This window comes from Anomaloglossus baeobatrachus, chromosome 3, assembly GCF_048569485.1.
Source record: "Anomaloglossus baeobatrachus isolate aAnoBae1 chromosome 3, aAnoBae1.hap1, whole genome shotgun sequence".
In the NCBI taxonomy this organism is placed as follows: domain Eukaryota; kingdom Metazoa; phylum Chordata; class Amphibia; order Anura; family Aromobatidae; genus Anomaloglossus; species Anomaloglossus baeobatrachus.
This window is the reverse complement of record NC_134355.1, coordinates 573,167,086-573,194,861: the sequence shown is the minus strand read 5'-3', so window position 1 is coordinate 573,194,861 and position 27,776 is coordinate 573,167,086. Positions and strand designations below refer to the sequence as shown.

General features: G+C 45.5%; 1 protein-coding gene across 2 annotated transcripts in view; it reads left to right on the top strand.

Annotated features, from left to right (window-relative positions):
- The window catches only part of CAB39 (calcium binding protein 39), a 75,334-nt gene that overhangs the window by 19,437 nt on the left and 28,121 nt on the right, over nt 1-27,776 (top strand). For both annotated transcript variants that reach the window (XM_075340954.1, XM_075340953.1), the window contains one exon: nt 21,628-21,779. In XM_075340954.1, coding sequence (XP_075197069.1) covers nt 21,666-21,779 — 114 coding nt within the window. In that variant the 5' untranslated portion in view covers nt 21,628-21,665. The remainder of the gene's footprint in view (nt 1-21,627; nt 21,780-27,776) is intronic.

The window sequence follows — 27,776 nt, the reverse complement described above, 5'->3', positions numbered from 1 at the left end:
CACTTTTCTGGACCACGCTGACTTTAGAGACGCAATCCAGAAACCCCACGCTTATCCTGAAAGGCGTTTTTCTAAACGGCTTAAAGATACACGCTATCCTTTTCCCCCTGAGGTGGTCAAGGGTTGGACCCAGTGTCCAAAAGTGGATCCTCCAATTTCCAGGCTTGCAGCTAGATCCTTGGTTGCAGTTGAAGATGGAGCGGCACTTAAAGATGCCACTGACAGGCAGATGGAGCTCTGGCTGAAATCCATCTATGAAGCGATTGGAGCGTCATTAGCGCCATCTTTTGCGGCCGTATGGGCACTCCAAGCTATCTCAGCCGGGCTTGCGCAAGTCGACTCAGTCACACGTGCATTTGCCCCGCAGGTAGCACCATTGACCTCGCAAATGGCGGCATTCGCGTCGTACGCGATTAATGCTGTTCTTGACGCTACAAGCCGCACGGCAGTGGCGTCAGCCAACTCCGTTGTTTTGCGTAGGGCCCTGTGGTTGAGACATTGGAAAGCAGATTCTCATTCCAAGAAGTGCTTAACCAATTTGCCTTTTTCTCGTGACCGATTGTTTGGAGAGCGTTTGGATGAAATCATCAAACACTCCAAGGGTAAGGACTCATCCTTACCGCAACACAGACAAAACAAACCCCAACAGAGGAAGGGTCAGTCTGGTTATCGGTCCTTTCGAGGACCGGGCAGGTCCCAATTCGCCTCGTCAAAAAAGACTCAAAAAGACCAGAGACGCTCAGATTCTTGGAGGTCTCAGTCACGCCCAAAAAGGACAGCCGGAGGAACCGTTGCCAAGACGGCGTCCTCCTGACTTGCAGTCTCCGATTCCCACACCCGCGGTCGGTGGGAGGCTTTCCCACTTTGGCGACATTTGGCTGTCACGCGTCAAAGACCGTTGGGTGAGGGATATTCTGTCTCACGGGTACAGGATAGAGTTCAGTTCTCGTCCGCCAACTCGTTTCTTCAGAACTTCTCCACCACCAGACCGAGCCGATGCTCTGTTGCAGGCGGTGGCCGCTCTAAAGGCGGAAGGAGTGGTGACCTCCGTCCCTCTTCAGGAACAAGGTCACGGTTTTTACTCCAATCTGTTTGTGGTCCCAAAAAAGGACGGATCGTATCGACCCGTCCTGGATCTAAAGTTGCTCAACAGACACGTAAGAGTCAGGAGGTTCCGGATGGAATCCCTACGCTCCGTCATAGCCTCAATGTCTCAAGGAGATTTTCTAGCATCAATAGATATCAAAGATGCGTATCTCCACGTGCCGATTGCACCAGAGCATCAGCGTTTCCTACGCTTCGTCATACACGACGAACACCTGCAGTTCGTAGCGTTACCTTTCGGTCTGGCAACAGCCCCCCGGGTCTTCACCAAAGTCATGGCAGCAGTAGTAGCTGTTCTGCACTCGCAGGGTCACTCGGTCATCCCGTATCTAGACGACCTGCTTATAAAGGCACCCTCTCAAGAGGCATGCCAGCACAGTCTGAAGGTGGCACTAGACACTCTCCAGAGTTTCGGGTGGATTATCAACTTTCCAAAGTCTCATCTAACCCCGACCCAATCTCTGACTTATCTTGGCATGGAGTTTCATACTCTCTCAGCGATAGTGAAGCTTCCACTGGACAAGCAGTGCTCGCTACGGACTGGAGTGCAATCTCTCCTTCAGAGCCAGTCGCACTCACTGAGGCGCCTCATGCATTTCCTAGGAAAGATGGTAGCAGCAATGGAGGCAGTCCCGTTCGCGCAGTTTCATCTGCGCCCTCTACAATGGGACATTCTACGCCAATGGGATGGGAAATCGACGTCCCTCGACAGGACTGTCTCCCTCTCTGACTGCCAAGGACTCTCTGCGTTGGTGGCTTCTCCCCACCTCATTGTCACAGGGAAAGTCGTTCCTTCCCCCGTCCTGGGCAGTGGTCACGACGGATGCGAGCCTATCAGGGTGGGGAGCGGTGTTTCTCCACCACAGGGCTCAGGGGACGTGGACTCAGGAAGAGTCCACCCTGCAGATCAATGTTCTGGAAATCGGAGCAATCTATCTTGCCCTGCGAGCCTTCCAACAATGGCTGGAAGGCAAGCAGATTCGGATTCAGTCGGACAATTCCACGGCGGTGGCGTACATCAACCACCAAGGGGGAACACGCAGTCGCCAAGCTTTTCAAGAAGTCCAGCGGATTTTGACGTGGGTGGAAAGCAGAGCGTCCACCATATCCGCAGTTCACATCCCAGGCGTGGAAAACTGGGAAGCAGACTTTCTCAGTCGCCAGGGCATGGACGCAGGAGAATGGTCCCTTCACCCGGACGTGTTTCAGCAGATCTGTTGCCGCTGGGGGACGCCGGACGTCGATCTGATGGCGTCACGGCACAACAACAAGGTCCCAGTTTTCATGGCACGGTCTCACGATCACCGAGCACTGGCGGCAGACGCCTTGGTTCAGGATTGGTCGCAATTCCGACTCCCCTATGTGTTCCCACCTCTAGCATTGTTACCCAGAGTTCTCCGGAAAATCAAGTCCGACTGCCATCGAGCCATACTCGTCGCTCCAGATTGGCCAAGAAGGTCGTGGTACCCGGATCTGTGGCATCTCACGGTAGGCCAACCGTGGACACTACCAGACCGTCCAGATTTGCTGTCTCAAGGGCCGTTTTTCCATCTGAATTCTGCGGCCCTGAACCTGACTGTGTGGCCATTGAGTCCTGGATCCTAGCGGCCTCAGGTTTATCTCATGAAGTTGTTGCCACAATGAGACAGGCTAGAAAACCATCCTCAGCTAAGATCTATCACAGGACGTGGAAGATATTCTTAGCGTGGTGCTTGGCTCAAGGGTTTTCTCCCTGGCCATTTGCATTGCCAATTTTTCTTTCCTTCCTGCAGTCTGGGTTGGAAAAAGGTTTGTCGCTTAGCTCTCTTAAGGGTCAAGTCTCCGCGCTATCCGTATTCTTTCAGAAGCGCTTGGCACGGCTTTCTAAAGTACGCACGTTTCTCCAAGGAGTTTGTCATATCGTTCCTCCTTACAGACGGCCATTGGAACCCTGGGATCTGAACAAGGTTCTCATTGCTCTCCAGAAGCCGCCTTTCGAGCCTTTGAAAGAGGTTCCCCTTTCTCGGCTTTCACAAAAGGTAGTTTTTCTTGTGGCGGTCACGTCTCTTCGAAGAGTGTCCGAGCTAGCGGCGTTATCTTGCAAATCTCCCTTCCTGGTGTTTCACCAAGACAAGGTAGTACTGCGTCCAATTCCAGAGTTTTCTCCCAAGGTGGTTTCTTCCTTTCATCTCAATCAGGATATCACTTTGCCATCTTTGTGTCCGCATCCAGTTCACCAATTTGAAAAGGGTTTACATCTGTTGGACCTGGTGAGAGCACTCAGGATTTACATTTCTCGCACGGCGTCTCTACGCCGTTCTGATGCGCTCTTTGTCCTAGTCGCTGGTCAGCATAAGGGATCGCAAGCTTCCAAATCCACCCTGGCGCGGTGGATCAAGGAACCAATTCTTCACACATACCGTTCTGCTGGGCTTCCGATTCCATCTGGACTGAAGGCCCATTCTACCAGAGCCGTGGGTGCGTCCTGGGCATTGCGGCATCAGGCTACGGCTCAGCAAGTGTGCCAGGCGGCTACCTGGTCGAGTCTGCACACGTTTACCAAACACTATCAAGTGCATACCTACGCTTCGGCAGATGCCAGCCTAGGTAGACAGGTCCTTCAGGCGGCGGTGGCCCACCTGTAGGAAGAGGCTGTCTGACAGCCCGTTCATGTGGTATCTTTTTACCCACCCAGGGACTGCTTTTGGACGTCCCACTGTCTGGGTCTCCCAATTAGGAGCGAAAAAGAAGAAGGGAATTTTGTTTACTTACCGTAAATTCCTTTTCTTCTAGCTCCAATTGGGAGACCCAGCACCCGCCCTATTTGTTCTTAGGGTTTCGTTTTTCGGGTGCACATGTTGTTCATGTTGTTTCTTAAGTTCTCCGATCTTGTTATCGGATTGAATTTGTTTTTGAAACTGTTATTGGCTTTCCTCCTTCTTGCTTTGGTACTAAAACTGAGGAATCCGTACTCCTACGGGAGGGTGTATAGCCAGAAGGGGAGGGGCCTTACACTTTTAAGTGTAGTTCTTTGTGCGGCCTCCAGAGGCAGTAGCTATACACCCACTGTCTGGGTCTCCCAATTGGAGCTAGAAGAAAAGGAATTTACGGTAAGTAAACAAAATTCCCTTCATTGCAAGTCAATGGGAAATCATCAAGAAAAATATTCGGGATCCCCATTGACTTGCATTAGGTTCGTTATTCATGATGAATACTGGACTAGTACTAGGTATTCAGTACGAATCCAAACCCGAATATTTAGTATTCGCTCATCACTAATTATAGCAGATCTCTGGGCACGTTTTTACACTATTAACTGTTTCGGAGACGCTCCTCTCCTTTTTGCCTACATGGCCTGATATTTACTTGAACTGTGTCACCCTTCTAGGCCGTTTGTTTCATGCATTAAGGACTATTACCATTTCCAAGATCCTGTCCTAATATGTAGTAAGGGTAATACTTATCATATTAGCAAATACCTCCAATTAAAAATGGAGTATAGTTTTCCTGATAGATCCATGTCTCTTACCTCATCTGCTGGGCATTGCAGTTTAGGTATCCATGGGTTACATTCACTCACATAATGACAGTTAGTTGCTTGTTCTTGTAACCATGGATACCTAAGCTGCAATGCCCTGCACATCAAGTAAGAGACATAGCTATATTAGGAGAACTATACTACATTTCTAATTGGAGATATGGGCTATTATTATTATAACACCTACTACGTATTGGCATAGGATCTTGGAGATGGAAATAACCCTTTAAAGGGAACCTGTCACCAGATTTGTCCCTATTAAACTAAAAGAATCCCCTTCTGCAGCTCCTGGGCTGCGTTCTATGAAGGTGCACTTTGGCCCAGAATCCGCTTCCAGACCCCAAAAATAACTTTATAAAACTTGGCCGTTAGGTATGCTAATTACCTTGGTTGGCCAGATGGGCGGGCTCATTTGTTGCTCCGTTTCCCCCCTCCTGCCGCTGATCGCCGTCCTCCTTTATTGATTGACGGGATGACGCCTCCGTCATCCTCCTCGTCGCATTTTCAAATCTCGCGCCTGTGCAGTTAGGTCGGCTCGCGCATGCGCAGTTCGCTCTGCCATATCACGGCCAGAGCAGAATACAGCTGCCCTCGCTCACACCGGAGAGCTAAATGCGCAGGCGCGAGATTATGGGCGGGTACGAGCATGGCGCTGGTGAGGTCAGTGCTGTGCATGATCTCACCAGTCCATGACTGGTCTGTGATGGTTGGAGTCTTGGGTCCACAATGTTGTAATGTAAATCAACAAATTTCTGATCCATCACCGCTGTGGCTTTGTCTGTGTTTCCATTGATGGGATACAGATCTATAATGCAACATGACCAACCTTTCAACTATAGACCAATGTTGACCTCCAATCTAAGGTGTAGGGGATGATAAAAAAAATAATCCCAGCACTCGTGTGTTGCTGCTCGCACACACCATGTACTTCAATAGCAGGACGCGTTTCAGCCCAGCCTGAGCCTTTACTGCTGGTAATACAGTGCGCGCTCCTCTGCACTGGGGAGGCTGGCAAATTATAGGGAATATTTGTCAGGTGAATAATAGGCTAAAACTCGCTTGGGCAAACAGCTATTTACTGTGTGTAGGTCTCCTTAGGCATCCAAATATTAACATTATTTAATTCTGTGACAGTATTAAGGCAAAAAAGGCTCAATAATGTTATTTTCTGACCCATCACATCCACTCCTCCAGTATAACCATGTGAACTGAAAAGCTCAAACTATAAAGTTTTAGGTTGAGAGTGAAGTATTCTCCTGTGATGTTGCGTCATCAAGATTTCAGAAATCAGCGAAAAGTGGACAATAAGTGAAAAAAGTGCAAAACGAGAAAATAGAAAAATCTGTATATAAATGAAACATTGGCACCAACATTGAGCTTAATAAACATAAGAGGAGAAAATATCGGCACATCCAACGTAAAATAATTTCTTTCTTTATTGTCACATGGTATTAAAAATGTCCATCCATATTCAGAAGACCCTGACGCGTTTCCAACGCAAAAGAGCGTCCTTAATCATATGCTAACATTTTTAGTGCGCTCTAGACATTTATAGGCAAAGATCAACAAAATAGAGACAATTAGTAACACGTGATTAAAATCACACAGTAAAAACAAAAAGTAGGATTGGACAAAAAGAAGGGGGAAGGGATTGTGAAACACCGCAGTATAGAGCATCTCATGTAAAGTACCAGTAATAGTATTTCAGCAACGACAGAGCAAGTCATAGTTAATCTCATGGCAGGAACTGTGTGACTGAACACATTGGAGTGAAGGGGGAGGGGGGGAGAATTTTTTTTCTTTTTTTTTCTTTTTATTTAATATATATAATTAATAAATATATATATTAATCATTTCTATAATTAATACCTCCTGGAAATTTGGTTTTTAATGTAAGGATCCAGTAAGCTTCTCTCAAAGCTTGATTTTTCATCTAGTGGATGTTGTTGTCGGTTTACTATGGAAAAGAGGCTCTTTTCAACAGTAAACCACCAACAACAACATTGGTTACAAGTGAAAGGTTTTTATAGGTGTGGGGGATCCAGATGTAATGTATGTGCTTATGCCCAAAATAGAAAAACTGTGATTTCACTTCCTTCTGGTAAGACGCATACGATACAATCTTTTATCAATTGTGATATAGACCATGCAATTTATTGTATTGAATGTGCAACATGTGAATTGCGCTATGTTGGATATACGTCTGGCAAAATAAAAAAAACGTGTGGCTGAACACATTGCAAACATTAATAATGGCAATGCTTCATACTCGGGAGCCGCCAAACACTTTATAACTGCACATAGGGGAAGGCTGGATAGCTTCTCTTTTTTTTTTGCTATTGAGAAAGTCAATGCATCCACTAGAGGTGGTAACAGGATGAAAAATCTAGCTTTGGGAGAAGCTTACTGGATCCTTACATTGAAAAACAAATTTCCAGAAGGTATGAATTATAGAAATGATTATATATATATATATATATATATATATATATATATATATATATATATATATATATATATATATATATATATATATATATATATATATATATATATATATATGAGAGAGATATAGATAGATATAATATATATGAAAAAATTCTACCTCCACCCCCCCTCCCCCTTCACGCCAATGTGTTCAGTCACACAGTTCCTGCAATGAGATTAAATATGACTTGCTCTGTCGTTGCTGAAATACTATTACTGGTACTTTACATGAGATGCTCTATACTGCGGTGTTTCACAATCCCTTCCCCCTTCTTTTTGTCCAATCCTACTTTTTTGTTTTTACTGTGTGATTTTAATCACGTGTTACTAATTGTCTCTATATTGTTGATCTTTGCCTATAAATGTCTAGAGCTCACTAAAAATGTTAGCCTATGATTAAGGACGCTCTTTTGCGTCGGAAACGCGTCAGGGTCTTCTGAAAATGGATGGACTTTTTTAATACCATGTGACAATAGAGAAAAATTATTCTACGTTGGATGTGCCGATATTTTTTCCTCTTATTTAAGTTCTAGTCCACCTGGCGGACTTCATGTCGTTGCACTCCATGGATGTGTGGTGACCTCTTCCATTGGGCGTGTCAAGCTTTCCTCCACTTCGTCTGTCTTAAGAAACATCATATAGCTTTATCAGTAAATAATAAGTTCCAGAATTGGATCTTCCAATGCTGAGATAATCTTATATACACTACTTACAAAAAAGTTAGGAATATTTGGCTTTCAGATGAAATATCAGGATGATCCTAAAATGCCGTCTAACCTTTCCAGGTGACTTTAATGTGACCTTCTCTGATCTTCTGAATGCCCATGCCCAACTCTTCAATATTTCAGCACTTTCTGCACAACTTGCTGTTCTGTAACAAGGAGCTTAATAGCAAAATTCACAAGTGTTTGATCTGTGAATTGCTCAATAAATTTTGAGGTGCAATTAGAATTGGTAATTAAACGGTCCTCATCATACAGATCACATTTTGAAGTCATAAGACCAAGACGACGCCTAAAAATTAATCAGCAGTATCTCGCCATTGTGAGGCTTCAAGCAGCATGTTCTTAGACAGCAGTGGCCACTGAGCTTAGAGAATCACAGAGTGTCATCAGCAGGTTGGAACAGAGTTACAGAGAGACTGGCCACCACTGTTGTTGGCTTTTGTTTCAGTAAATTGTTTTAGAAGAGGAAATCACCATTGCTGCTTCTACATCAATCCCCTACTTTCCTGATAAAATATCACTGTAGCGTGACCTTTTTACGTTTTACATAAATTTCACCTGAAAGCCAAAATTCCTAACTTTTTGTGAGTAGTGTATGTGTCCCTGCTGTGTAACAGCCATGTCTGACTGTACAGTGACATGGATTGATCATACCACATCTCCTGGGCTGGGGAGGACGCAAAAGAGTGTAAACGCTTTACAACACTTAAACACCGCTGATTCTTTTTGTGAGGTAAAACATTGCCCTGCCTGTTATGAGTGTCAGTAAAGGTCCCCGTGTTCTCAGAGAGCTGCTGCCCCATACCTCTGGTAATGGCTTATCTCCCAGAGAGCAAAAAGACTTCCGACATCAACAGAGTTAAAAAAGCCGTAAACCTCAGACTGTTGGCGATATCGGCTGCTCGTCCTACATTAGTTTAATGTGGATGGGGCCTTAAGATTTTCCACAAGCATAATAATATAATACCATTATATCTGCTGATCATAAACTGTAATTATCTCTGCTGATAGTGGCCTGGATTGTGCATATCGCTCATCTATTGCTGTATGTTAAATGGTTCCATGCACTAGATGCAGGTATAAATAAGAATGAAAAAGAAGCCTGAACCCTTTTACACGTTTTTTCTTCAGCGCTCTATTGGGAGACCCAGACGATTGGGTATAGCTACTGCCCTCTGGAGGCCACACAAAGCACTACATTAAAAGTGCAAGGCCCCTCCCCCTCTGGCTATACCCCCCCGTGGTATCACGGGTTCTCCAGTTTTAGCTTTGTGTGCGAAGGAGGTCAGACATTCCATGCATAGCTCCACAGATTTTAGTCAGCAGCAGCTGCTGACTGTTTCGGATGGAAGAAAAGAGGACACATATAGTGTCCCCAGCATGCTCCCTTCTCACCCCTGGATGGTGTTGTAAGGTTGAGGTACCTATTGCTGGTACAGGGCTGGAGCCTGACATGCTGTTTTTCCTTCCACATCCCCTGGTAGGGCTCTGTGGAAGTGGGATCCTGCCGGCCTCTCAGCTCTGATGCCGGGCTCCATCCACAGACCCATTAGAACCTGATGGAGACGGAGCAGGAGTACGATCAGGGACAGGCCCTGCATCATACAGGTACTCTGTGTCCCCGGCAGGCACAGACACACTCCGGGCTGGCTGGGTGTTGTAGTGCGCCGGGGACCGCAACGTGGAGTTGGTGTCCCTACAGATTACTGGGGGACTTTTTTGTGTATGGGAACGCAGCGCCGACCCCCTCTGGACCGGGCGGCGCTGCTGTGACTTGTGGTGCGCCGGGGATCCGCCGTCCGCGCTTTTACGGCGGCGGCGGTTATAAATTTAGTCCCCGGCTTTTTGGGCCTAGGACGCCGGCAGCTCCGATTCGTTCCCGCCCCCACCCTGTCATTCAGGGTAGGGGAGAGACGCTGTTCGCTAGCAGCGACGAGGGCTGGAGCCTGATTTACATGCTCCAGCCCTCTCACTTGGCACAGAGGGAAGCAGGCTTCCCGCTCTTGGCCAGGAACGCCCAGGGCCCGCCCCCCTTCCTCTCTCGAGACGCCGGCAGCCATTACATGCATGCCTGGCTGGAGGAAGGACGCAAGGCTCTGGGAGACCTGGACTAGGGGCTATCTGGCGACCACACACCCGCTTTTTTAAGCGGGCGGTAAGCGATTTTTCTGTGCTGGTCCCTCTAGTGCCTCACGGTGTATCGGTGTACTGTGTACAGATATATAGATATTGTATTTCTTGCACTGTGAGGTCGCTTCTGGCTGCATATCCCAGATCGCTCTGTGGAAGCAGCAACATGTCATCCTCAAAACGCAAGGCTGCCAAGGCAAAAAGGGCTGTGTATACTGCGTGTGCTGCATGTGGGGCTAATCTACCAGCAGGCTCCGATGACCCCCATTGTGTGCAATGCTCCGACCCGGTGCTGCTTCGCCAGCCGGAGTCAGGAGAGGTAGCGACCCAGGCTGAGACGCTTGTAAGTTCTGCCCCGGTGACAGGGACAGACTTTGCAGTTTTTGCAGATAATATGTCTGTGTCTATGGCAAAAATCCTTGAAACCTTGCAATCTATGCACAGAGTGCTACGCAAGATCAGATCCGAGTGCAGCTGCATCATACTCGTCGCTCCAAACTGGCCGAGGAGGTCGTGGTATCCGGATCTGTGGCATCTCACGATCGGTCGACCGTGGTCACTGCCAGACCGACCAGACTTACTGTCCCAAGGGCCGTTTTTCCATCAGAATTCTGCGGCCCTGAACCTGACTGTGTGGCCATTGAGTCATGGATCCTAGCATCTGCAGGATTATCTCAAGGAGTGGTTGCCACAATGAGACAAGCTAGAAAGTCGAATTCTGCTAAGATCTACCACAGGACGTGGAAGATTTTCTTATCCTGGTGCTCTACTCAGGGAGTGTCTCCCTGGCCATTTGCATTACCCAAGTTTCTTTCCTTCCTGCAATCGGGGTTAGAAAAGGGCTTGTCGCTCAGCTCCCTTAAAGGGCAAGTTTCGGCACTATCCGTGTTTTTTCAGAAGCGTCTAGCACGTCTTCCTAAGGTGCGCACGTTCCTGCAGGGGGTCTGTCATATTGTGCCCCCGTACAAGCGACCGTTAGATCCATGGGATCTGAACAGGGTACTAGTTGCTCTCCAGAAGCCGCCCTTCGAGCCTCTGAAGGAAGTTTCCTTTTCTCGGCTGTCGCAGAAAGTGGCGTTTCTTGTTGCGATCACATCGCTTCGGCGAGTGTCTGAGCTGGCGGCTCTGTCATCCAAGGCTCCCTTCCTGGTGTTCCACCAGGACAAGGTTGTGCTGCGCCCTATTCCGGAGTTTCTTCCTAAGGTCGTATCCTCTTTTCATCTTAATCAGGATATCTCCTTGCCTTCGTTTTGTCCTCATCCGGTTCACCGGTATGAAAAGGACTTACGTTTGCTAGATCTGGTGAGGGCACTCAGAATCTACATTTCCCGCACGGCGCCCATACGCCGTGCCGATGCACTTTTTGTCCTTGTCGCTGGTCCGCGCAAGGGGTTGCAGGCTTCTAAAGCCACCCTGGCTCGATGGATCAAAGAACCAATTCTAGAGGCCTACCGTTCTGCGGGGCTTCCGGTTCCTTCAGGGCTAAAAGCCCACTCAACCAGAGCCGTGGGTGCGTCCTGGGCATTACGTCACCAGGCTTCGGCTCAACAGGTGTGCCAGGCAGCTACCTGGTCCAGTCTGCACACTTTCACCAAGCATTATCAGGTGCATACCTATGCTTCGGCGGATGCCAGCTTAGGTAGAAGAGTCCTGCAGGCGGCAGTGACACCCCCGTAGGGGAGGGCTGTTTTGCAGCTCTAACATGAGGTATTTATTTACCCACCCAGGGACAGCTTTTGGACGTCCCAATCGTCTGGGTCTCCCAATAGAGCGCTGAAGAAGAAGGGAATTTTGTTACTTACCGTAAATTCCTTTTCTTCTAGCTCTTATTGGGAGACCCAGCACCCGCCCTGTTGTCCTTCGGGATGTTTTTTTGTTGTTTGCGGGTACACATGTTGTTCATGTTGAACGGTTTTTCAGTTCTCCGATGTTATTCGGAGTTAATTTGTTTAAACCAGTTAATGGCTTCCTCCTTCTTGCTTTGGCACTAAAACTGGAGAACCCGTGATACCACGGGGGGGTATAGCCAGAGGGGGAGGGGCCTTGCACTTTTAATGTAGTGCTTTGTGTGGCCTCCAGAGGGCAGTAGCTATACCCAATCGTCTGGGTCTCCCAATAAGAGCTAGAAGAAAAGGAATTTACGGTAAGTAACAAAATTCCCTTCTTTTTGCCATAAAGGAAGATCTTAGGGTTGCCCAATGCCAAGTTTTCTCCACGCACTGGATTCCTTGTACATACATAGTAGGGAATGTACGGCGCTATTGTCTGCTAGGACTCCCGCCAGTGATGTCATGTACTCGGTGTCTGGCAGCCTCTGTACACATGGATCCACTAAAAAGAGAGGAGCCATCTACCATTTAAATCCACAAAGCAGCTTTTTTTCTGTGTGTGTTTGTGTGAGAGAACTAAGACTATTAGCAGAAGTGTATGTTACAATGATAGAGTAATTTGCATTTCCCCAAATACACTGACAAGCAAAAGGATAACGATGTTTTGAACCTTTGACTTTCCGGCTCCATATCTCACCGTCCACCACAGCTTTGAGAGTGAGACTACCTACATTTTACAGACAATCATCTTGGCTATCTCATACATACATTTCTCTTGCTAATATTTAGAATATGATTAGTTATGTAGATTCTTGTCATGTCACTGCATTGTTACTGTTTTGCTCCTAAAAGTCTAAATTTAAAAAATGTATTTTTATTATTTTGTAAATCCACCTTTTGCCTTTTGTCACTGCCTGAATCCTTCCGGGCCTGCTCTCGATCAGATTCAAGCATGTCTCACCCGAAATCTGATCCCAAGTCTCTTCTACACGTTCCCAATGTTGCTGCATACTGGACGACACACTTGGATATGTATACAGCTTTTTTTTAAACTCTACCAACAAGTTTTCTATTGGGTTGAGGTCTGGGGACTGCGGGGACCAATCCAGCATCAATCATCACCAATCTCGCTGTATGCTTCGGGTCGCTGACCTGCTTTAACACTGTCGTCCTATTCATACCCAGAGTACTTGAGTGTACGAGGTAACTTGTCCCTTAGGACACTCACATATACCTCAGCATGGAGACCACCATCGATCCTGGTAATGCCTTTGGCTGTTAAACACTCCCATATAATCAGGCTTCCTCCACTGATAATGACAGTTCCTCCAATTTCTCGATCTGCGATCCCCTTTCCCCTTGTTTCTTCTAGACCCATTTTCAGCCATCAGAACGTGGATTATTGTGTTTCGACTGATCGCTCCAAATCACCAATTTCCAATCTACTACTGTCCACTTTTTTTTTTTTTTTAAAACAAGAACTGACGCTTCTTATGATGATGCTGAAGTTGAGGCTTCTTCACCTTTATTTTGGGCCACCATTCCAGACTTGTGTAATGTGCATTGCATGGTACTTGCATGGACGTCTGTGATCTCCTTATGATGAAGCATATGAGCCGCCTCCACTGCCGTGTTTGTTACACCAGAACTGATAGACCTTGTGATGAACTAACTTGATGACTCCGATATTTTGCCAGGACGTCCACCTCTTGGCTTGTGAATGGCTGGGCGGATTTCATTTCGCATTCTTCTAGGTGTCATGTCCTCACATGATGCAGTTTGTCAATTTTCTTGGCTGAGAGACCGCGATTGAGGAGCTGGATGAAGCTGTTTCTCTTTTCTTGGCAAATCTTCATGGCTGCTCGTGAATTCGAACCAGTGACTTGTTGCTTTGAAAATCAATCTAGTAACACACTGAGCAATTAGGGAATAGGAGAACAGGCTGTAATTTATAGTATACAGGAAGAATAAGATTTCTCAAACACCAGTAGTAAAACAGTAATAATGCAGTGACATGACCAAGATTCTGTATAACTAATCATATGCTAAATAGTTGCAAGTCATATTTATATATGAGATAGCCAAGATGAAGGTAGCCGCATGCTCAAAGCTGTAGTGAATGAAGTCTGAAAGTCAAAAGGTCAAAACATTGTTACCCTTTTGCTCTTTAGAGTTTGAGTGTCTTATGTATTTCTGTTTGATAGTTGTTCATTTGAGGATAGTACTTCTGATTTTTGGATAGAAGCTCATAGAAAAAAGAAACCTATACCCTAAGGTTGGAGAGTTTTGTGGTTCTATGGCTCCTAATGTAAAAGTGTAATAACCTGGTTACTTTTTAGAAACATTTTAATGGAAATTGTGACTTTGTTCCCCTTGATACATGCGGGGGACTTTACTTTTTTTGTAAATGAAATGATTTTAAGTTGTAGAGCAGGGTAGGGAAGCTTGTTTCTTATTTATCATCTAATTTGGGGGCCAAAATCGTCAACCTGAAATTTATCCCGTTATATTTGATCAAATATTAAACTCGCCCCTTATGTGAAGGCTGGTAATACTTCTTTTTGGTTGAGGTGTGTGGTGTTAGGTGGTAATAATCATGTTGCTCTCGCAACTGCTTTTCTAGATTGGCGTCGGTCTGGAGCGCAGGCGATTCTTTACAATGAATTTGAGAAGAACTTGCAGCTGTAAGTTCTGAATACAGATATATATTATACTGGAGATCTCATAGTGGACAGGTGATCACTGTTCACGGTACATTTATAGAAATCAAGCAGTGGAAGGTCTGCAGTATACATCACATAGGAAACTCTGGGGCTTCTATATGTTTATTACATAGTAAACACAGACTGCTGTATATACACCAAATAGGAAAAACCAAGGCTGCCGTATACACACCACATAGGAGAAACCAATGCTGCTGTATATACATCACATAGGAGAAACCATATACACCACATAGGAAAAACCAAGGCTGCTGTATATACACCACATAGGAGAAACCATATACACCACATAGGAAAAACCAAGGCTGCTGTATATACACCACATAGGAAAAACCAAGGCTGCTGTATATACACCAAATAGGAAAAACCAAGGCTGCTGTATATACACCACATAGGAGACATGGGTTCTACTGTCTTTATTGTTGGGACTAGAGAGCAGAATGTGCTGACTCCACTCACAAAGTACGTCCTGGCATTGGACTTCTTTGTATGTGCCACAGCGTCCAATAGTGAAGGCTGCGTGCACATGCTCGCAGTGTAAGGAGCAGTTAAAGGGCTGGTGACCGGTAAAACACGGTCACCTATTTGAGCACTGCAGTCCCCGTTAGAGATGAGCAAACCTGAAATTAAGTTTAGTGTTCGTACTAAAAACAGACTTTACAAAGAAAAAAAAAAAAATCGGTGCTGAAGTTTGCATGCTTTACAAAGCACTCAAGTGAGCATCGCTGTGCTGGGGTGCGCTCGGTGCTTGGCCCAGTGTGAGCCACTTGCAGTGTTTTAATGGCTCACACTGGGGGTAAAATCAGCGTTATCAGATGTTGTGTGTTCCAAAAAATATATATATAAAAAAAAACCCCTGTCCTCCTTCCCCCGGAAGTGCCGTTTTTGTCTGGCTGTAAGTGGGCGGAGACCCAAAGTGCCCAATTACTGACCAATCGGTGACTTCCAATGAGGATGTGGTCAAGTTCGGGTCCAGTACTAAACTTTATGTAAAGTCCGGCTGATTCAAGCAATGTGTCACTTACTGAGCTGTGTGTTTAGTAATTGTGTCAAAAGTACAGCAGGCAGACTAACAAGTGACATATTGCTTTAATCAGGCTTTCAACCCGTATGGTAGTCTGCTCTCAGATTACATAGCAAAAACCAGCACACAGATTCCCTTTAACCACTTCATGACCAAAGACATACCTATATGTCCTTAGCCGTATCTGTCCCTTTAATGCGGGCTCGCATGGTGAGCCCCTGTTATTCCCCGCACATGTCTACTGATCAGATCAGATCCACCCGTGCCTGTTAACCTGAAGCATCACTCTGATCAGAAGAAGCGATCAGACAGTGTAGATATAACTTCCCCTTGGGGGACTAGTAAAATCGTAAAAAAATTAAAAAAAAGTTTTTAAATCTGAAAAAAAAAACCCCAAACCTCAAATCAGCCCTCTTATGTCCCATTGAAAATAAAACAATAATAATAAAAATAGACATATTTGGTATTGCTGCATTCAGAAGTGCCCATCTATCAAAATATTAAATCAATTAATCTGATCGGTATACGGCGTGGTGAGAAAAAACAATCAAAACGCCAGAATTGCATCAAAAACATCACATCTGCAAAAAAATGGTAGTATTAAAAACCGCTCAACACAAAAATTAAGCCGTCACTGACCCCAGATCGCGAAAAATGAGAACGATAAAGGTCTCAGAAAATGGTGACAAAAGCACTATTCTGTGGTGCAGTGAATATTCATAAGCATAATGAGCAGGCCTGAAAGCAAGTGACAGTGAGAAGCCAACCTGATGAAAAGACAAACATTCTGGATCATCCTGTGTAAATGGAGCTTTAAGAAGTACAAAAATGCCTACAATTTTAGCAGATTTCCCAAAGTGTTGCATGACGCCGATCTGTTTGGTGCCATAGATGGGGTTCATTTGCCATAATGAGATGCAGAAAGTAAGCTGCACCGAGTAGAAATTGCCCCTCACTTCTGCGCGCGCTTGCGTTCGTGCGCGTGCGTTCGTGCATGTGCGTTCGTGCGTGTGTGTGTGTTGTCTGTGTGTGAATATCTAAAAGCATATCCTTACCCCTATACTTATATTCACTATAGGGCTTTTAACCTCACAACGACGGCCGTACGACTTAAAGCGGCGGCAAAACGGGGTACTTATTCTGTTCCGCCGCTTTAAAGCGGCGGTCCGAAAAAACCCTGTAGCGCCCCCCAGCGACCGAAAATCTCGGGGGTTTCAGCTACCGGGGGTAGCTGAGACCCCCCCCCAGATTAAGAATCGGGGTGTTTTTTTTTTTTGGACCCCGATAATGTGATCACCGGTATACACCGTATACCGACGAACACATGAAAAAAAAAAGAAATGGCCGGTAAAACGGATTTCTTTTTCATCTGACGTGATCAAACATGTCAGATGAGGAAGAAATATAAACCCCTAGTGCCCCCAAGGCCCCCGGTACCGGAGAGTCTCCCCCCCCCCCCCCACCCCTACCCCCCTCTCCGTAACAGTCAAAATGGTGCCGAAGCGCACAGAAAACTGCCGCCGCTGCCGGCTCTGCATTCATTTCCCTCCGATCTGAAATGATCAAACATTTCAGATCGGAGGGAAACGTCCTCCCCCTGACCCCTCCTCCGGTACACCAGAGCCCCCTGGTCCCCGGAGCCCCCTCCGGTTCTCCAAAGAGCCCCCCCGTTCTGCCCGCCGGAGCATGCAAAATGGCGGCGCGCAGCGCACAGTAGCGCGCGGCTGCATTCATCCTGCTCCTTCTGCCGCATGTGACACGTCACATGCGACAGAAAAGTCGTCCCCAGGTCCCGACAGGTCTCCCGCCATCAGCCCCCGGTCTTCCCCGGTACCTAGCTGTTGTTCCGGTCCTCGCGATCCCTCCTCCTCCTCCTGGAAAGCTGGCAGCGCATGCGCAGACAGCGACTGTCAGCCAGCTCCTTGCAAGCAGGGACGCTGATCTCGCTGCTGCACATGCTGCTGTAGGGTGGACCGGGGGAGCGTGAGTGCAGTAATCTGCAGCTACACTCCTCATATGGAGGGCCTGCTGTTCTAGAAAATGGGGGGGTACGTTCTGTGAGCGTGCCCCTCATATTCTGGAATGAGGTTACTGCAGGTCACTCTGCCCTAGGTTGGACCGGGGCAGTGTGAGTGCAGTATTCTCAGATTACTGCACCCACACTGCTCATGGAGAGCTTGCTCTTCCAGAAAATTGGGGATACGTTCCCTGATTGTGCCCCCCCATATTTTAGAAGGTCCAGAGTCGTCGTGTACCTCCAAAATGGATTACAGCGACCGGAATTTGTTTACTTTCAATAAATTGGTGAAAGAGGAAATGTTTCGGGGAGTGTTTTTTCAAATAAATTTTTTTTTTTGTCTTTATTTTTTTCTATTACTGACTGGGTTGGTGATGTCGGGTATCTGATTAGATGCCGTGACATCACTAACCCCAGGGCTTGATGCCAGGTGACATAACCGCTGGTATCAACCCCGTATATTACCCCGTTTTCCACCGCACCAGGGCGCGGGATGAGCTGGGTCGAAGCGCCAGGATTGGCGCATCTAATGGATGCGCCACTTCAGGGGCGGCTGCGGCCTACTATTTTTAGGCTGGGAAGAGTCCAATAACCATGGCTCTTCCCACCCTGAGAATACCAGACCCCAGCTGTCCGCTTCACCTTGGCTGGTGATCTAATTTGAGGGGGGACCCCACGTTTGTTTGTTTTTTTTTAAAAAAAAACAAAAACAGCCTGAGGAGCCCTCCAAATTGATCACCAGCCAAGGTGAAGCTGTCAGCTGTGGTTTGCAGGCTACAGCTGTCTGCTTTACCCTAGTTGGCTATCAAAAATAGGGGGGACCCCACGTTGTTTATTTTCATTATTAATTTTTTGGGGGGCTAAATACAAGGATAGGCACCCTTTAGTGTCACATGAAAGGCACTAAAAGGCACCAGCTTAGAATATGCAGGGGGGTGGGACGTTATATATGTTTGACATCTATCCATTCATTCATTGTAGCATTTTAGGCTGTGCGCCCACAATCGGGGTTTGCAGCATTTTGGGCGCAGAGTGTTTTCCCTGTGTCCATAACGCTGTGTTGTGCAGTAGAAGTACAGTGGAAGGATTTTTAGAAATCCCGTGCCCACTGTGCTTCTTTTCTCCGCAGCATACACTGACCTGTGGTGCAGCTTCCCGAGCCTCAGCATGTCAATTTATGCTGCGGAGACAAGAGTGTTCTCTGCAGGTAGAATAGAGCTAAAGTCCACAGCAGCCTGAACCCATATCGTGGGCATGGGCAGCTGCGTTCTCCCGTGGACAACTCACATCTCTGCAGGAAGGCTGGCAATGTGTACTAGACGCCGTGTTGCTGGATCATGGCCACATAGCCTAAAAAGTGAGAAATTTGTTGCTACAGCAACATTTTTGTGAAGTACCTGTGGATTCAAAATGCTTACTATACTCCTGAAAAAAATCCTTGAGGGGTCCAGTTTCCAAAATGGGGTCACTTGTGGGGGGTTCTGCTGTATAGGTACCCAAGGGGCCCTGCAAATGTGACATGGTGCCCGCAATTTATTTCAACTTTTCCAGAATTCAAATGGTGCTCCTTCCATTCCAAGCCCTCCCATATATCCAAACAGAGGTTTTTGGCCACATGTGGGGTATCCCTGTGCTCATAAGACATTGGATAACAACCTGTGGGGTCCACTTTTTGTTGGTGCCTCTTGAAAAAGTAAGAAATTTGATGCTAAAGCAACATTTTTGTGAAAAAAATGAAAATTTTCAATATGGCAACCTAAGCTTATCAAATTCTGTGAAGTATTCGTGGATTCAAACTGCTCAATATACACCTAGATAAAAGCCTTGAGGTGTCTTGTTTCCAGAATGGGGTCACTTGTGGGGGACCTCCACTGTTTAGGCACCTTAGGGGATTTCCAAATGCGACATAGCGTGGATTCCGGCCAATTGTGCAGTCAAATGGCGCTCCTTCCCTTGCGAGTCATGCTGTGCACCCAAACAGTGGATTTCCACCACACATAAGGTATCGGCATACTCAGGAGAAATTGCACAATAAATTTTATGCTGATTTTTTTTCCTTTTACACTTGTAAAAAAAATAGCTACCTGGTTGAAGTAACAATTTTGTGGTAAAAATGTATTTTTTTATTTTCACAGCTCAACATTATAAACTTCTGTGAAGCACCTGGGGGTTCAGGGTACTCACCAAACATCTAAATAAATTCCTTGTGGGTCTATTTTCCAAAATGTGGCCACATGTTGGGGAGCTTCACTGTATAGACACATCAGGGGCTCTCCAAATGCAACATAGCGTCCGCTATTGATTCCAGCCAATTTTGCAGTCAAATGGCACTCCTTCCCTTCCGAGCCCCGCCGTGTGCCCAAACAGTTGATTTCCACCACATATAAGGTATCGCCAAACTCAGGAGAAATTGCACAATAAATTTCATAGTGATTTTTTTTCCTGTTACCCTTGTGAAAAAAAAAAGCTACCTGGTTGAAATAACAATTTTGTGGTAAAATTTTATTTTTTTATTTTCATGGCTCAACGTTATAAAATTCTGTGAAGCACCTGGGGGTTCAGGGGTACTCACCAAACATATAGATAAATTCCTTGAGGGGCCTAGTTTCAAAAAAATGGGGTCACTTGTGCGGGGTTTCTGCTGTTTAGGTACCTTAGGGGACCTCCAAATGTGACATGGTGCCCGCAATCTTTTTCAGCCAAATTTCCTTTCCAAAATTCAAATATTGTTCCTTCCGTTTCAAGCCCTCCCATTTGTCCAAACAAAGGTTTCAGACCACATGTGAGGTATCACCGCGCTCATAAAAAAGTGGGTAACAAACCTTGAGGTCAAATTTTTGCAATTACCTCTTGAAAAAGTGAGAAAATTGATGCTAAAGCAACATTTTTGAGAAAATTATTAAAATTTTCAATATGACAATGTAACGTTAACGAAATCTGTGAAGTACCTGTGGGTCCAAAATGCTCACTATACCCCTAGATAGAAGCCTCGAGGGGTCTAGTTCCCAAAATGGTGTCACTTGTGAGGGGTTTCTTCTGTTTAGGCACCTTAGCGGACCTGTAAATGCAACATGGTGCCCGCAATCTATTTCAGCCAAATTTGCTTTCCAAAATTCAAATATTGCTCCTTCTGTTCCGAGCCCTCCCATTTGTCCAAACAGAGGTTTCTGACCACATGTGGGGTATCAGTGCGTTTATAAGAAAGTGGGTAACAAGTTTGGGGGTCCATTTTGTGGTGTTATTTCTTCTAAAAGTAAATACATTTGGGTTAGAGTAACATTTTTAGGTAAAATTTAATTTTTGCTTTTTTTCATTCCACATTGCTTTTGTTCATGTGAAGCACCTGAAGGGTTAATAAACTTCTTGGATGTGGTTTTGAGTACTTTGGGGGGTGCAGTTTTTAGAATGGTGTCACTTTTGGGTATTTTCTGTCATCTAGGCCTATTGAAGTCACTTCAAATGGGATGTGGTCCCTACAAAAATGGTTTTGTGAATTTTGCTGTAAAAATGAGAAATCGCTGATAAACTTTGAACCCCTCTAACTTCCTAACAAAAAAAAATGTTGTTTCCAAAATTGTGCGTAAGTAAAGTAAACATGTGGGAAATGTTATTTATTAACTATTTTGTGTCACAGAACTCTCTGGTTTAACAGTATAAAAATTCAAAAGTTGAAAATTGCTAAATTTTCAAAATTTTTGCCAAAATTCAATTTTTTTCATAAATAAATGCAAAAAATATTGTCCTATATTTGGTACTAACATGAAGTCCAATATGTGACGAAAAAACAGTCTCAGAATCACCGGGATCCGTTGAAGCGTTCCAGAGTTATAACCTCATGAAGTGACACTGGTCAGAATTGCAAAATTTGGTCTGGTCATTAAGGTGAAAATTAGCTCCGTCACTAAGGGGTTAAATCCCAACAAATGGGGGGAATCTTCTGTCAATAAATAGAATTGGTCTTTTTCATAGTAACCGGTGTAGAGGCCATACATTTGTACAGCCTGAGCACCAGAAGACGTCTGCAGGTTCTCTTCACATTGCTGATGTCCATCTCCACCTTTTATCCCGCAGGAGGTCCGGGGCTGTAAAGCAGTGTTATCCAAGCAAACATGCCATTTCCCTTTGGGAAGTCCCATAAGTCTCCTGCAGACATAGTGAAGAACCTGAAGGAAAGCATATCAGTACTGGAGAAGCAGGACATCTCGGACAAGAAAGCAGAGAAGGTACAGAACATCTCCTTCATCCCTAGGCTGGATTGTGCCCTGTTATTGGATGTGATGTGTATTCTCCCTTAGAATATGAAACCTTACTTCTCTGCTGAATTATAATTACAGCCTTTAGCTGCTGTACAGTTGGGAACTTGTGACACCATTGACTTTGCAGATTAATGTCCTCACTCGGAGATTGGAGCTGTGCTTAGTAACAAACTGATGAGGCGTAACGTAAGGCGCTGTTCACATTTACAAAGTGTCTTCCAGAAGTATCAACTCTCTTGTGAAAATATAGGGCTACTTGAAGTGCTCATTTCTCTGTCAGCTATAGTGCAGGAGTGAGCATACTTTCTGTATATAGTGTTTTTACTGTATAAAACAGTTTCCTCCCTTTTATTTTTAAATGGCAAATAATATTTTCAGCATGCTTGGCATTACCTATCATTCCTGCACTGTCCTCCTGCGCCTCCCTACACCACTATAGATGTCATGTGGTTGCATAACTGAGCAGACGGTGTTTGCAGACCTGTGCAGTTGATTGGACTGTTTTACTTTTATCTTCATATAAATCTTGCTTGTAAGGCCATCTATGTGAGACATGTAATAACTGACAGTCTGATCTTCATTGCAGAGCTGTGTATGATTACAAAGTTAAGTGTGATTGCATATACTGTACCTTTCATCAAGTGGGAGGCGATACAGCAGAGCTGAGCTTTGTCTCATTACGAGCAACTCTAGCAGCTCTCCTCGCAGTGCTGTCAACTCTGCTGTATTGCTCTTCCCCCATCACTAGAAGAATGAGGTGAAGTTTGAAGTAGTGTTATTTATCACACGTGTCTGCTGTAGTCCCCACACTTGGTAATCACACACAGCTCTGTCTGTCATTACATAACTCCTATTGAGTGATAACTAGTGTTGAGTGGACCCGGACTTGAAAAATCCGGAACCGCGCGGTTTCAGCAGTAGATCCGGATCCGACCCGGACGTGGGATTCCGGTTGCACGATCAGGAGCCGTTTTTTTTTTTTTTTTCTCTCTCGCTCGTCAACCCGCCACTGATCCGCCGGACCCGGGTTATTACCAATCCACTCAACTCTAGTTATAACCTATATGTTATAAGCTGTTGGTGTTGCTGCCTGCTTATAATTTGTCAATGTCATGCAGGTGAACAAGTCCACAACCCCAAAGAAAAGCCTGTTGTGGTGCACCATAGGGCTTATCATTACTTGTAGAAGACTCTTTACAAACAAATATGTCCGCAAGTTTCACACTGGCCCTTTTAGACTCGTACTTGTCCATTCCAAAAGAGATGTCAACAAGCTCCTTATCCTCAGAGGCAGGACTACAGTGACCAGTAATGTAACACCTCTACACCGTGTGTAGAATTATTAGGCAAGTTGTATTTTAGAGGATTTTTTTTTATTATTGATCAACAACTATGTTCTCAATCAACCCAAAAGACTCATAAATATCAAAGCTTAATATTTTTGGAAGTTGGAGTGGTTTTTTTTAGATTTGGCTATCTTAGGAGGATATCTGTTTGTGCAGGTAACTATTACTGTGCAGAATTATTAGGCAACTTAATAAAAACCAAATATATTCCCATCTCACTTGTTTATTTTCACCAGGTAAACCAATATAACTGCAAAACATTTAGTAATAAACATTTCTCACATGCAAAAACAAAACCCCAAAAATGTATTGCCAATATAGCCACCTTTCTTTATGATGACACTCCATAGCCTACCGTCCATAGATCCTGTCAGTTGCTTGATCTGTTTACGATCAACATTGTGTGCAGCAGCCACCACAGCCTCCCAGACACTGTTCTGAGAGGTGTACTGTTTTCCCTCCCTGTAGATCTCACATTTTATGAGGGACCACATGTTCTCTATGGGGTTCAGATCAGGTGAACAAGGGGGCCATGTCATTATTTCTTCATCTTTTAGACCTTTACTGGCCAGCCATGCTGTGGAGTAGTTGGATGCATGTGATAGAGCATTGTCCTGCATAACATAATGTTTTTCTTGAACAATACCGACTTCTTCCTGTACCACTGCTCGAAGAAGTTGTCTTCCAGAAACTGGCAGTAGGTCTGGGAGTTGAGCTTCACTCCATCTTCAACCCAAAAAGGTCCTACAAGTTCATCTTTGATGATACCAGCCTATACCAGTACCCCACCTCCTCCTTGCTGGCGTCTGAGTCGGAGTGGAGCTCTCTGCCCTATACTGATCCAGCCTCGGGCCCAGCCTCTGGCCCATCAAGAGTCACTCTCATTTCATCAGTCCATAAAACCTTTGAAAAATCAGTCTTAAGATATTTCTTGGCCCAGTCATGATGTTTTATCTTATGTTTCTTGTTCAGAGGTGGTGGTTTTTCAGCCTTCCTTACCTTGGCCATGTCCCTGAGTATGGCGCACCTTGTGATTTTTGATACTCCAGTAACGTTGCAGCTCTGAAATATGGACCAATATATAGCAAGGATTAAAATATAACTTTTAATGTTATCTGTCTAAAAACAATAGACCTTAATAGAATAGTAAAGTGCAGTGCATAAACAAGAGTGATAAAAAGGATGGATTGGGAGGGGTATATCTCCATTGGGGTAGCTTTACTTGGCTTGGGTGCTGCCCTTGTAAGGGCGGAAGCACTTTGCATGGGCACGACAGGGATAGGAATTATTGAAATTATTGTTCCCTCCCCTTTTGTCTGATTTTGCCCTTTTCCGCCTGTGGTCTGTTCCGGTGGTGTGTCATCTGCTCGGGAGAGAAAAACTGGGTGAGATCCATCCTTTTTATCACTCTTGTTTATGCACTGCACTATATTTACTATTCTATTAAGGTCTATTGTTTTTAGACAGATAACATTAAAAGTTATATTTTAATCCTTGCTATATATTGTTGCTGATATCAGGATTTGGGCTGCACCTTATTGCCTCTTGGCAAGTTTGCTTTATTGTTAGCTTTGAAATATGGCCAAACTGGTGGCAAATGGCATCTTGGCAGCTTCACGCTTGATTTTCCTCAATTCATGGGCAGGTATTTTGCGCCTTTTTTGCCCAACACGCTTCTTGCGACCCTGTTGGCTATTTGCCATGAAACGCTTGATTGTTCAGTGATCACACTTCAAAGGTTTGGCAATTTCACGACTGCTGCATCCCTCTGCAAGACATCTCACAATTTTGGACTTTTCGGAGCCCGTCAAATCTTTTTTCTGACCCATTTTGCCAATGGAAAGGAAGTTGCCTAATAATTAAGCACACCTTATATAGGGCGTTGATGTCATTACACCGCACCCCTCCTCATTACAGAGATGCACATCACCTGATTTACTTAATTGGTAGTTGGCTCTCAAACCTATACAGCTTGGAGTAGGACAAAATGTATAAAAAATATCATGTGATCAAAATACTCATTTGCCTAATAATTCTGCACACAGTGTATACATAGAAAACACAGGATCCACCAATCACAATAGGTGATGGTCACAGCTGACCCCCCCCCCCCTCCTTTCACAATGACCTTTGCTAACGCTCATTAGATGCTTCAACATAATACATAGGGTCAGAGTCTATTAATTGCTGCTAATGTACATGTGAATTTCAGAAAATTGGAGACTAAAGAAAAACCCATAGTGGCCAATGTGAAAATTGCAAGATTTACATATTTTATTTATTTAGTTTCTGATATGGGGAAAAAAAAAAAGAATAAACGTTGTATAGTAAATGAGTAAAATGTAATTTTCTGAGTCTCGCTCCCCGTCGTAGTGATGGTGTCTTCAGCCTTCTGCTGAGGAATGAAGCATGTCTCGGGTTCCTGGGCTCGGACTCCTCGGCTTTCTGGGCCTTCTTGCTCGGCTGGGCGTGTGAACCCAGGAAGTGATTCATTCCTAATTCCAGATGTCAGTAATTGTTACTGGGATAATTCACACCTACTTAGTTTAACCTGTTTGGTCACAATGTGTTGTATGTAGTCAGTAGGCGACTGACTTGTCCAGTCTGCACAATATCCCATTGTAATTCTGCAGGCCTTGTGATGGCGGCATAGCTCCTCACTCCCAGAGTTCTCTGCAGATTACTGTCTCCTCTCTTTGATTTCATGATCAGTGCTTGGGATTATATTCTATTTACATGACCCCCTGAGCATTCCATCTATATGAGCTTGCTAGATATACTAGTATGTACTGTGTGTATGAGTCCAGTGGAAGGTGCTGCTCTGTAGGGTCGTCGTCACACAGTCATGGAAGGAAAACTGTCAATCACTGCACTGTGCTTACAGACACCTTGAACTTCAATAAACAAAATAAAAGATTTACTGAAACTTTCCCCCCAAAAGTATGTCTAGCTGATCAGCGCCCCCTGCAAAATATATATTCTCCACTGCCCAGATACTATTTTTAAAATGACAGGCTCCATTTTACATGCAATTGTGCACACATATTTGTGTGTACTGCAGCTTTAGGAGCCCCAAATGTTAGTCAGGGGCGGATTAAGAGTAGCTAGGACCCCGGGCAGTAGCGGTATGCCCAGCCCGTGTGACATATCAAATGATCACCTTTGCTAGATCATGTGATAGGTCATGTGATAAACACACAGAAGCTCTGGTGCACATCAGTAGATACAAAATGAGAGCAGCAGTACACCACTTTTTTTTTTTTTCTTTATCGTTCCTTATGGGAGACCCAAACCATGGGTGTATAGCTACTGCCTCCGGAGGACACACAAAGTACTACACTCAAACGTGTAGCTCCTCCCTCCGGGCTATATACACCCCCTGGATGACAATCTACCCAGTTCAATGCTTTGTGTTTCAGGAGGATCACACACTTGCATTCTCTGATATTTTTTTTTTTTTTTATTTTAAAGATTTGGAAGAAAAGCGGGTCCAGTCTGGACTCCCGGCATGTCCCTTCACACCCCACTCTGTCGGGTGCTGTTAAGGTTGACTTTAATAAGGCTGGAGCCTTCACATGCCGAGCTCCTTCGCATCCTCTGTCGAGGCTCTGTTTGAAGTGGGAGCCATCACGGTCCTCTCTGCTTGCAGGAGGCCGGTCTCCATCCGCAGCCCTGTCTGGTCCCTGCTGGAAGGAGCGTTAACCCCCACTCAGGGACATGGCCCTGCGTCTCAAAAGCTAAGTATTGAGACGTTTTTTCAGGGGTCCCGGGTACTTTTATTGGGGGGACAGTATGTGCTTTAGCGTTACTGTTAATTCCGGCCGGTTCTGGGGGTTTCCCCTGAGAACCGCGCCGAAGGTGCCTGCTCGTCGGCCGCATTTTAAAATCTAGGCCCCGGCTTCAGTTTGGGCCTAGTTTCGGTTTTGGCTTCTCTGCATGTTTTGCATACGGCGCCGCCCTCCGCCCGACCAGCAGAGGGGAGGGCACTCCTCTCTGGGGAGATGTTCCCTCCCCTGTATTTCTTCCTGTATCTCTCTGCCCTCCGTGTTTTCCCGCTCTTGGGGCTTATACACGCCCCCCCTCTTCTCCCAGCGCCATTTTTTCAGCGTTCTTGCACTGTAAGATGCTGGCTGCTGCAGCTGCATACTGTTAGAAGGCTGACGCTTCTCAAGAGGAGTGGTGGAATCCGGAGGGCACACAGAGCAAGGGCTGGTAAGCCACAACCTCTGGTTGTGGACTGTTATTACACTCTCAGACATTCTACAGGAGTGTATTCTGGCTGCAGAGCTTCCACCTCAGCAGCATGTCTGTTACTAGGAGCAAGGCTGCAAACATGTACGCTATATGCACTGCATGTAAGCTCATTCTGCCAGAGCCAAGCACATACCCACATTGTGATGCCTGTGCTAACATGTTTGTGTCTCAGCCTGGAGCCGCCTCAGGGGTCCCTCTGGCTGCTCCGGCCCAGGTGGCTGAACCCCCGGCTTGGGTAGCTTCCTTTTCACAAGCTATTTCCCAGTCTTTTGCCGACTCCATGGGGCAGCTGTCCCGGACACTGCTGTCCATGCATCAGCCCAGGCCTGTGGAGTCGGAGTCGTGGAGTCGGAGTCGGAGCTCA